The sequence below is a fragment of the Malus domestica genome, chromosome 15 (assembly GCF_042453785.1).
Source record: "Malus domestica chromosome 15, GDT2T_hap1".
Taxonomy (NCBI): Eukaryota; Viridiplantae; Streptophyta; class Magnoliopsida; order Rosales; family Rosaceae; genus Malus; species Malus domestica.
This window is the reverse complement of record NC_091675.1, coordinates 24485941-24498706: the sequence shown is the minus strand read 5'-3', so window position 1 is coordinate 24498706 and position 12766 is coordinate 24485941. Positions and strand designations below refer to the sequence as shown.

Sequence of the window (12766 nt, the reverse complement as noted above, 5' to 3'; positions counted from 1 at the left end):
ATGATGATGCTAATAATATCCTAGTGGTGCAAAAATTATAGGATCACTGGTTGACCGGTGATGAAGCATCAATGGATATAACAACGGAGAAGAATTTTATGAGACTTATAGAGATCGGGAATGCATTGTCGAAGATAAAACATCTTTCAACAAATGGTATTAATATAAAACATAAATTAAATTTAAACCCTCTACTATATATTTAGAAATAAATTTATAAATATTAGAAGATTTTGCAGTCATGATAAAAAAACTTAAACCTCATATCATATGTAGCTTGAACCAGCTTGCACGGAAAAGAATAAATAAAGACTTAAGAAAGGGGCATCAACTTGCAATGTCCATTCAAGAATATATAATGCATATCCGTTATAAAAAGGCAATTATGTGAGAGAGTGGTTTCTTGGAAGATTACATATTCACACGGCCTGCCAATGCTGCATTAGGAATAGTTTTTCTAGAATGTGAGAGTTCTTCTTTCTTCCTGAGAGTCTTTCCTACCATATGTGTGAGTGAACTCCCCACTGTATAAAATCGTTGCCGAAGGCCCTTCTTTGGTGAGGGTCGGAGGAAAGCTTTTCTTTTTGCTCTTTGTTTCTCAGTTTTTGGTTAACTTTCCCCCCAGTTCTTCCTGATTCACCCAAGCTGTCTCTCCTCGACGTCTATCTTCCCAAATACTTTCACTTTAATCCTTAGTCAGATTTCAACGCAAATTTTTGCGATCATTTGAGAGGGTGCGTAGAGCTCCGGTGGACATAAGGGCTCGGGTGTTTAATACAGCACCTCCTTCTCCCTTGTCTGCGTTCGTTGGTAGTGTCGTTCGGGGTATTCCCACGGACTTCTTCCGATTTCTGGCTAAGATCGGGGCGATTGGAGCAATCGGGGGGATCAAGACGGCTTTCGTGGCTGGGTTCTGCAGAGCTGCTTGATTAGATTTGGCGTTGGCTGGAGGATTTGTTTTGGGTTGATCGGAAAAAATTTTACGGCAATGGATGCTGGGGCTGAGAAACTTCTTTTGTTTTGTCCATAGTGCTGGGCTCTTTTTTTAGCTTTGTTGGGTTAGTTGGGAGGTCCAGTTGTGTGTCTAGTACTATTTTGTATGTGGGCCTCTGTGTTTGAAATAAAATTGTCTCCTTTCTTCAGAATGGTTTTACCAAAACAAAATTAAAAAATTAAAAAATAAAAAATAAAAACTCGAGTAAATTTTTCATGTCCCAATGACGTCATCTGATATTATCATCAATCCATTCATGCCATAAGACTATCTCCAACTGAAATGGCTAAATATAGTTCCGTCCAAAATTATAGCTCTGCAAAAAAATTATTTTTAAATAAATAATGTTAGCCGTACTCATATACCATCTTCAACCGAGTGGGCTAAACATAGTCCCCTCAATAATTTGTTAGTTTTAAATTTATACTTTGAATTTATTGGTTAATTTAATTAAACTACCTTTGGATGTTTTCAAATCTAATCGTTCAATTTGAATCAATTATTGCAATTGAATAGCTGACCCTAAAAAAAAGGGTTAAAAGGGGGGTCTACATTTGGCCAACCTGATGCACCTTTTACCAAATGTAACCTAGGATTTAGGAGGATTTTAAAAAACTTTAAAAGTAATAGATTTGATGGTTTTTGAAAACTCTTACAAATTTCATATGGATTTTTTAGGATTTTTAGATAGATTTTTAAGGATTTCTGTTAATTTGGTTTATGATTTTGGTGGATTTTTAAGACAATGGGTGGGGATGGTAACCCACCAGACAGCCGAGAGCAACCATTGCTCTTCACCACTTCTACACTCCAACCGCCACTGCCACCCATGGGAAATTCACCATTACCCATCAAGTCTCTGTTCAGCTTTTCGATAAAAAAAATTGCAAAATAAATATTACAAACAGTGAAATCAACGCCATCATTCCAGAAATTAGAAAACAAACTCAGAAAAAATCCCCAAAAATCAGTGGAAAAAATGATAAAGAACAAGAATTGGTCGTCGCGCGGGAAAAAAAATGAGATGTGAAAATTGGGACCCAACAACACTACATATGAGAAATGATGCAACCCAACATCATCCTTATTTAGAAATAATGCAACCCATCAACGAAAATTGAAGGAAAAATACAGACACGAAAGGAAGAAGATAAAGAAAACAAAGTAGCTGGCAGGCAGTGAGAGGAAGAGAGAGTCAGAGGTCGTTGGATGTGAAATTCTAGGGTAAGGTAGGATTCTATTTGGTCTTAATCAAGGTATTAAATATCGGTAATATCGGAAATATCGGTAGTCTGAAAACACGGAAATATCGATGGAAATATCGGGATAATATCGATATCGATAAAAATTACATGGAAACCACGGAAATTGTAAGAAAAACTTGGAAATTTTTATTGAAACTTTGCAGGATGTTTATTTAGTCAATTATCTATTAGTTTATCACAAAAAATTGGAAGGAAATGCATTGCATGATGAATTTAACATTATCAAGTTGATTATATAGCGAGCTGACAAACATTTTGAGTGTAGAAAATATGTAGTAATTAATGAAAGAAGTCTAAACACATCATAATCATTTATATATAATGAATTAGTAGAATATTTTACACTTTTCACATGATGTAGCACACCATTCCAAAACCTTTTTTTATTTATTATTATTTCTTCTTCTTCATTTTTTGTTTTTTTTGGCAAACATTTTTTCTTCTTGTTTTCAAATGGTGCCATGCACCACTTCTTTTTCTTCTTCTTTTCAGATGGTGACAACGCACCAATCCAAAAGCCCTTCTTTTTCTTCTTCTTTGCAGATGGTGCCAAGTCACAGACGCAACACAACTTTTCCCTTCTCCCTTCTCTCTTCTCCGTTCTCCCTCCTTCCTCATTCCCACAACTTTTAATTATTTTTCGCTGTCTCTCTCTCTCTCTCCTCCCTGCTCGTCACTTTTCAAATCCCACTCTCTCTGCAAATCCCAAATTCCCGATCGCCTCTCTCTAAAATCCATTCCGTCAAGGAATCAAAATCCCATCTTTTTCATTCACATACAAAACCCACACACATATTTATAGATCTGCTGCTCCTCCTCCCATGGCTTCCACCGGGAATCAAAATCCGCCTCCGCAGCAGCAACCACCGCCCTCGGCCGCTGCTGCGTCATTTCCCGCCGCTTCCACTCCCTCGTTTCCCAAGTCGAAAACGTTGTCGTCCGTGTCGACTGCTCCGCCTCCTCTTCTTCCTCCTCCGACAAGTCTCGGACCCCCTAGATCGGAGTCTAGGGTCCTGTTTTACAGTCGGTCGGAGCTTCTACAGCTCCGGTGTTCTTCTCCGAGCAGGCCAGTTCCGATATTATCCCGAAAACCATTTGGATATTGAAAAAAAAATCGGTTCCCCTAAAAACCGATAATATCAGCGATATATCGCCAATATTATTGGCATTTCGGACCATGGTCTTAATTATACATACTTATTACTCTCAAATTCTACAAAATTTACAACTTAATAAAATCCTATAAAATCTTTAATTTTTTAATACACCTGAATTTGGATAGACTCTAAAAATGTCTATTAAAATCTCAATTGACTATACTAGGATTTGCATAAGTTCCAAAAATCCTTTAAAATCTTTTAATTGACTACACTAAGATTTTAATTTTTTTTTTTATGAAATTCTCTCAAATTCGAGTTTGACTAACCCTAAATTACAAATTGTGGGCTTGCCAAATTAAAGAAGTGTTAAGTTCCAGAGAAAGGGAAGATAAGAAACGTCCCCACCATTTGCAATTATTACCTAATTGGTATAGGATGCGAAATGATCACAATAATTGGTATAGGATGCGAAATGATCAGAAAGTGTCTTTCCCGCACCCTCAAATAGATAGCGAAGGATGGTTATCTTTCTTAACACCACCACGTAAAGTCATATATGGAAGGTTCAAAGTTCACAGAGAGAAGAAAGTAAAAGTTTACCGATAAGCTTTCCAAATTAATTGGGAAAAGTACTCACATGAAGCCACAGTTCTTATCTAAATTCATGTGGACTATGTAAATTTGGACCCCATGAATTAGAACATAGGGCGAGTAACAAATGCAAGGAATCCAACGGCCTGACAGAGGCACACCGGTTTAAAATGGTTTAAAATAAAGTGTGAAGGCAATGTTGACGACAATAATTCGTGGATGCAAATCACTTCAAATACTATGGACGTGAACCATGACGAACCCAGAAATATGTATAGATGGGAGTATTGTTAAGCAACAAAGTCGCAAAATAAAAAACTAAAGAATTTACTAAACAAATACTTATATATTAATTTATAAGATTTTTCATACAAAATATAATACCCCTTGACGTATGTTCATGATTTGAAAGCATTGCATGACAACTTAATTACCAATACCATCAAATATCTCTTTTATATAAAATAACCATATTATCATCCATCTATTGATATCCTATCTGATTTCTCAATCGATTCTTCAAAAATTTCATGGCAAAAAATGCTCTTTCAACTTTGGCAATTGCAACTGAAAGAGTCAATGCTAATATCACAAGCAAGTAAACAAGTTATACACCTTACTAATGTCACAAGCATGTACATTTTTTTGTTTGCTAAAAAAAACTGAGTGGGCGCATCCACCCCCTTTGAGCCCAAGGTGGCTCCGTCCCTGGACGTGAACCATCTCAAAGCAAAAAGTTCAATGGACTTCCTAGTTTAGAAGTGTTTGGACTCGTGCCATGTCAAATTTCAAATGGCACAAAGCCACATCAAGTCTCAAGTGGCACGAAGTCACGTCAAAATCTCAAATGGCACGAAGTCACGTCAAATCTCAAATGGCACCTATTCACATCAAGTCTTAAATGGCACGAAGCCGCGTCAAGTCTCAAATGGCACGATACCACGTCAAGTCTCAAATGGCACGATACCACGTCAAGTCTCAAATGGCACAAAGACACTTCAAAATTCAAATGGCACAAAGTCGTACCAAATCTCAAAAATTATACAAAATCATTCAAATTTCAAAATGGTACAAAGCCTATTCTAAATCCAAAATGGCACAAAGCCAATTCAAAGTCCAAAACACGACATAGCCATCCCAAAATCATTTGTAAACTATGCCAGTTTGATTCTACCAAGAATACGTAGGCAATCTAGTTCATATTGCAGATGCAACCGCAAAGCCCCAAATACAACATCTTTCCTTTTTAGTGGTCATTCAGTCGCTAAAAATCCGAATCCATTCTAAACTACATCAGGTTTGATCATGCCAAGGGGATGTAGGCAATCTAGAGATTCAATCCAGATGCAACCGTGCAAATTCACCATCAAATCTAAATTGAATCCTTAGTTCAACTCAACCAAATTCACACAAAATCCAAAACCAAATCCCTGATTCATTCAACCAAATTCACCACAAATCCAAATTGAATCCCTGGTTCATTCAATCAAATTCACCACAAATCTAATTAATTTACTGACCACATCTCTAACAAAGGTAAAACATTTACTGTGGTTATCAAAATGACCAGTAAATTTGGTACGAGTAACATTATTTTAATTGTGTTTATTGTGAAAATTATGGGATGACTCGTTGAGTGGTGAGGACGCATCGGTCGATATAGCAACGGAGAAGAATCTAAAGAGGCTTGTGGAGATTGGGGAGGCACTATTGAAGAAGCCAGTGTCACGAAGCACTGGTCGATTTTGCTAAAAACCCTCTCAGAGGGAAGGAAGCTCAGATAAAACAATTCGAAGCCCAATAGAGACAGCAATAATAATTTTTTTTTTTTTTTAATCTTTCATGTTCATGAATTCAATTTCAAATTTTAGTTGAAAATAAAGAATTACAACATATACACGTACAGGAAATTCAACGGATTCATTCAAATTATAATAAGTATTATGATACAATAAAATTTGTGACACTATGTCATGTAGTTTGGCTTATTTGTACTGTCAATTGATAAGTGGTGAGGAATAAATTCAAACTCAAGATTAGGTGTGGAAAAAAATGCTAACCTCCAGAACTACAAGCCAGTACTACTTTTCCTGCTTGGCTTTGTATCTTCTATTTAGTACATCCACAAAATATTTCCAAAACACTATCAAACCAATCTCCTAAATATCCTAAAAACAAAACAAAATATTCAAGAAAAAAGGAAGTCGAGGAAGACCTAGCTATTGGTGGATGATATAAAGTAAAACAGTTCTAAGCTATAAAAGTGTATTTTGGTGTCTACCAAACAAGAGATTCTTGCATACAACTGGCCGCATGTAACAACAAGATCATACTTGTGTTATTGGCCACATGAACACGTGGTTTGGCGGTCGTGCACTAGATTTTCTTCCAACAGATGACATTAGACAAAGATAATATATAGGACATTTCTTCAAACAAAGATCCGGTGACAACAAAGTACAGCTTGGAACATCAATTTTGAATCTATCTATAATTTTGAAACATGTCTTGATTGGAATTCCCACCAAACAAAAACATTCACAACTTAAAACAAAAGCAGAAGCAACAAATCACAAATAACAAAACCTGGAAAAGGTTGCTCTATAAGTAAACGATGAAGGCAAATGATCAGGCAGAGGTTCCCGAACACCCAAGTGCGAAGAGCGTATGGAGCTGTACGACAAGCGAATAGCGCAAAGCTACTTCTGCAAATCGAAAGAGTGGGACGAAAGCGAAGACAAAATGGGGTCTAAGATGGCAGAACTGATAAAGACCAACGAAGAGATCAAGAAAGCTAAATAGAGCACCATTCAGGAGTGGATAGACTTCAGGCCTCTCATTGATGAGCTTGAACTGCTGAAATATGGCCTTGCATGTACTGAGAACCGATGTGACACACCCAGCATCATCTCAGACCTTGAAGCACAGCTTGAGACGACAAACAAGAGCATCAGATCCAAAAAAGGAGGAACAACACAAGGCGACGATGATGATCAATGGAATAAATCAGGCATTGGATCAAACGCGTCAAGAGATGAAAAGGTTTAAGTGCGATGCAGATGAAGAATTACAAGCAAGATCAAGACTGAAGCAAGGCCTTCTTATGAGGAGACAGACTCTGTGAACACTGTAACTTGGACTTGAAGCTGTACAAATAGAAAAAGAAGTGCTTGTTGCATCGGAAGAAAAAGCACTTAAATACGTAAACTGTTCACAGATGGAGAAAACCATCATCCGTCTCACTTAGGAAGTGTACCATGCCTTGGCCAAAAGAGCTCAAGATGAAAATTTTCTTTCAGACTGGCGTGTTTTGGTTGCATCAGAACAGAAGCTCGCAACGGAGGCAAGCAGAAACAAAGCTTTGGAAAAGTTGAACAGATTACTCTCTGAGAAAATATCAAGAGAAGGGGAAATACAAGAAGAAAGTATAAGTGGAGACGAACACAATGGAGATCCAAGAAACAGGACAGGAGGCCAAAATACTAGAGATTATATGCTCCCTCAAGCTCAGAACAAGGCAATTTCCAAGACAAATCAGAGAAACCCAAGATCAAGAAGCAACAACAAGAAGTTGTCTGCAAAGAAAAAACCATTTGTAGTGCAAAAAGTAAGACAATATTTTGTAAGAAAGATAAAAGGGCTGTTCGAAAGATTTCATACAAATTCAGAACGTAGCAATCAAGTTTTGAACAGCAATAAAGTCATATGTGCTAGTCTAATAGAAGGCGAAAACACTTAGAACAAAATTTGATTTAAGCTAGAATATTCTGATTTTCCCTCAAGTCTTCTGCTAGTTGTCTTGCCTTTCCTACAAAGCCTGAAAAACGAGCAAGCTCCATCATAAATTGAGCAAAGATATTAACCTATTTCAAAACTGGGTTTAATCTTTACTGCTACGACAATAAGAAAACCAACAAATGATCAGATCAATAAGATCAAGAAAGGAAGTTAATAATCTTGCAGAAGACAAAGGTATCCTATCTGGAATCTCACAAACATTAAGGGTTGAATACAAGAGCCTGACCATTTGCAATATGACAAAAGGGTAAAAGTTTGATACCTGATATATCCTAGGGGCCAACTAAGACTTTTAACAGAATATTTTAACCAGTTGACATTGCCGAAGGAATCAAAATTTATCCATACTATGTACAGCGCCTCTGCATAGCATAAACAAAAAACTCAGCCCCAAAATTGGTTGATAACAAAGCAATACCGATAGAAACAAACTTACCATGTGACTGCGTAATCAATGAAACATTCTTGAATATGCTTTTTTTTCTTGCTCAGACCTATTAGCAACCTGTGGAGATTTTTTTTTGCTTTCAAATCTTATAGGAAAGGAAAGGAAACAAAGCAGCATCCATTGTTTGGCGAGAAAATAAAAAATGAAAAAAGTTCACTAACCTTCTTCTTAGCAACCAGAAGCTCTTTCTTAATTCCTCCTAAAAAATAGAAAACATCATGAAAGGTCAAGAATCTATCATTGATAGTATAATGTATAGTTGGTCTTGGTCATCCACTCTGAAAGCATAGGGGTTTAATTGTATAGTTATAACGAATAACAGTAAATATTTGAAAAAACAACCACAGTCAAGTTAATGTCTATTGAGGTTCCCACAAATATGGTTTGCCGTTGGGAAAAATGTGCAAATTTATCGTAACTAAAATTCTGGAAGGATAAAACATATAAAGCATTTGAAAGATTGGCATAGCAATCCTGTAACAGCTCTCTGATCTCAAGAATCTGAACCTTGGCAAACTTTAACGATTACAAGAAAGAATAACCTAGTTGGATAGTTCATAAAAGAACCTACTTTTCGGTATGAAGTTAGATAAATAATCTAACACTACTGACCATCATTTGGTTCCAACTCCAGTGCCTTCTTGAAGCTTTCAACTGTAGCGTCAATGTCATTGAGTGCCATATAGGTCTGCAGGCAGCAAGATGCATAGAAGTCAGATCATAAACAGCAGCCAGAAAGCATTATAAATTCTTTTCTTGCCAATTAAAGATTATTACCTGGCCTTGGCGAAACAAAGCCTTCACATTGTCTTCCCAGTCACGCAATGCAAGGTCAGTGTCCAACAATGCTCCATCTAGGTCTCCTAATTTCAACCTACAAGCCTGAACAGAAAACTCACATATCAATCAATTAGATAATAAAGGGAAAAGCTGTTCTTTTTAGTTGATAACAGTGAAATCAAAGTACCACAAAAGAATATACAATACTCCTGAACATAATCAAGCTAGCCTTTGGAGAAGTATTCATAGTTATCTTCTAGGTATCACAGAAACTGACAAGCGATGGTACTTTTCATTTTGTCCAGCAGGTTAATTTGAATGTGATTAAGTTACTGTTACACAATTTCGATGTCTATCACTACCACTCATAAATGTACAATTTCTGCAATAGAGATAGCTCAGCAAATTGTCATTTACATTTTACACTACTGAGCTGAAGATATTGGTTTACCTATCCATACATGTAATTTTGTTTTCATTTCAAAAAGGTTTCTTAGAGAATTCATTTAACATCAAGTGCTTTCAAATTTGATACATGAAAATTCTTACTGAGCTATTAGTAAATATCTGAGACTTTGTCTTCCGCAAAGAGGAGCTCGCTTCTGTACGATAAAAAAGATAAAATCATAAGATGATGAAACAAAGTAAAGGACACTCTATAGTGCAGAGCAAATGGTATACCTTCATCAATTTCTTCCAGCTCCCAGCATATATCCACGTAGCGCAAAGCCTTGCGATACTTTCTAAGGGCCATCTTATAGTCTTGCTTCTGGATAAAGATCAGAAATCATACTATTGGGTATTCGTGAATGAAATGTATGACATAATTTACCATAGTTGTGATATTAAATGCAATATCCCAATACCTTGAACTGTTGGTTTCCAATGGCCTTAATAGCACCCACATCTGTGACCCACCAAGAAATGTCATCTGGTTTTGTATCAAGATCAACAGGCCAATCAGGATAAACATCACAATCTTTGAAGAAGTTACACACCCCCTCATCTGCTCTCTCAGGAAGCTGCCCACAATCCGAAATAACGACTTCTTCGGTGAGCAAGTCGCCATCTTTCGTGTTCAAATGTTCAACCGAACGAACCACGCACATGCCCTTGATCACCTTCCCAAACGCAACATGTTTCCCATCAAGATAGGAAGTCCGAGTGGTGGTAATGAAAAACTGAGAGCCATTGGTGTCAGGGCCCTTATTAGCCATGGATAGCATCTATTTTCTCTCATGCTTTATGTCAAAGTTTTCATCTTCAAACTTCAACCCATAAATCAACTCTCCCCCGCTGCCATTTCCTACCGAAATGTCTCCACCTTGTATCATAAAACCTCTGATAACGTGGTGAAAACAAACAACCTGCAACAAGATGCAATGCAATTCTTATTGCAACTCCATCCCATTAACAAAATTACAAATTCTTGCACATACACACATAAATTAAACAAAAACCTACCAATGTAAAAATCAAAAGAACAAAAACCCACCAATTTAACAATAGAAAAACAAGACCCCACCAGTGTTACAATGCAAAAACCAAAACCCAACAATGTAACAATCAAAAGACAAACCTAGAAATAAAAATTGAATCTTTTGATGAGAGAGAAAGAGAGAAGGACCTTGTAATGCAGAGGAGCATTGGTGTGGGGGCCAATGCCCCTCTCACCAGTGCAGAGAGCTCTGAAATTCTCAGCTGTTTTGGGGACAATGTCATTGTAGAGTTCCACTACTACTCTTCCTTCTAGCTCTCCTCCAATGGTTATGTCCAAGTAGCACCTTGGCCTCCCCATTTGTGAATAACCCGGAAGAAACTTAACTAAAATAAAAAATTGGAAAAGGGGAAAACTTAAAACCCTAATCCCGTTTTTATAAATTTGAACTGGTTCAAGTTCGCCGCGAGACTCAGTGACTCAGTGAGACCAGGTTACCTTCACATTTCACAGTCTTCTAGACTGTGCCTATGAAATATCCATCTGGTTGAGTCACCAAAGGCTGGTGGGGAGGTGTAGGCGGGTTAGATGTGAACGGAAATGTTAGCGCTATGATCTAATGATTTTTTTTTTTTTTAAATTAAACACTTTATATTTGATTTTCATTTGAAACAAATTTGAATTATATTATTGATAGTTTAGCATAGCCTACCCTCTTCTACAAGAAGATGTGGACGGACACTGACTCCTATAGGGGCAGGACACTGCAGGGTATTTTGGTTGCTGAAGAGAGGTCAGTGAAGATGGGTATTGTTGGAAAGTAGTGAGATTTGACTGAAGATATTTGGGTGCAACTCACTGTACAGGACTGTGTGTGCGCTTCTTTGGGTGGCAATGGATCGTGCTCGGGTTTAATTGTATTGTGTTTGTGCTTTAATGTTTATCATGTTTGTGCTACCTCTTGAGTTGACATTTGTCTTATTTTTATAACTACATATTAATAAACAAATTGTGTCAACAAAAAAATAGTGAAAAAATTATTCAGTCTTTCATCATAATATTAAAGTTAGGGATAGTAAAGTAAATTTATAAAATAAAATTTGTTTTTTGTTTTGTTTAAGCATCACTTACAGTTGATTTTAACGTCTCTGATTAAAAAAATAAAATTAAACATCTTTCCTCTGTCTGCTCTCATGTTCTCTCTCTCCCCCTCTCCTTCAATTTTAAAACAAAAATAAAACATTACACACAATATTTTGTGTGTAGATATATACTAGTTTTTATTTAAAAGAGTGATGTGATATTGTTTACTAAAATGTGGACTGTAGTCTCTATATCATTTCTTATAATATAATAACTTATATTCTTCATCAAAATAATGAGAAAAATTATCATTTTATTGATACGAACTAAGATGCTCTCCGGATTCTCTTTATAAGGATCTCGGGAATCCTCAAATCACATCTGTTTATTGTATAGGGATGTGCTATCCACACACCTCATTTTACTTCTCACACACCCCTTGATAATTTATGTTCGTTGATCTTCTTCAATTCATCCGATCTGACGGCCGAAAATTAAAAAGGTGTGTGAGAAGTAAAATGGGGTGTGTGGATATCACACCCCTATTGTATATTATACGGTTAGTTTTCGTCAGGTATTGTTTTTATTTAATTTTAAATAAAAAGATTTATAATGATTTTTGACCGCACGATATACGATGAATGGATGTGATTGGAGGATCCCAAGATCCTCACAAAGAGAATATGGAAAGGATCCTCATTCTATTTATACAATATTAAGTTAATAGTGCTAATCGTGTTTTAATTATGTACACATCAAGTCATGTATTCATCTTGATATTGAGTGCCGTTTCAAAAATTATCACCTTCACGTGATGATCGTATAAACACATAGTAGCTTGTAGCCGATGATAGGAAAATGTTTCTCAAAGAGAATATTTTCACATATTTTGGATGAGGTTTGGCCCAATTCTTTTTTCTTTTTTCTTTTTTTATTATTTTTTTATTTTCACAAACGATTGCAAATGTTAGTATTAGATGGAAGAGGATCGAACCTTCACCATGTGATTGCTTTCTGCTACTATCGTAAAGCGCCATATGCAGTTTGGCCCAATTCCTTTGATTAGTCTTTTTTTTTTCATACCATAGCTTTGAATTGAGTAACGTGTTTTCCCCCACAATTTTTTTTTCTCTATATAGATGCTGACTTATTTTTGGTCTTTGATTATAAAAAGATGAATAAAAACTCACAAGGACATAAATAAGTCGAGTGTGCATAAATCATTTCCTTGTGCTATTTGCATTTTTTCAAAAAGAATATGACCAATTT

The 12766-nt window shown here is 36.3% G+C and overlaps 1 protein-coding gene across 1 annotated transcript; it reads right to left on the bottom strand.

Annotated features, from left to right (window-relative positions):
* Window positions 1-7591: 7591 nt before the first annotated feature.
* Window positions 7592-10987, bottom strand: LOC103401343 (peptidyl-prolyl cis-trans isomerase CYP40). The gene is given in 9 exon segments (XM_070814647.1): window positions 7592-7767; window positions 8185-8253; window positions 8358-8395; window positions 8809-8884; window positions 8974-9078; window positions 9526-9578; window positions 9658-9742; window positions 9843-10343; window positions 10604-10987. Coding segments are annotated over 8 exon segments (1083 nt in total). The 5' UTR covers window positions 10775-10987; the 3' UTR covers window positions 7592-7767; window positions 8185-8199.
* Window positions 10988-12766: the final 1779 nt, after the last annotated feature.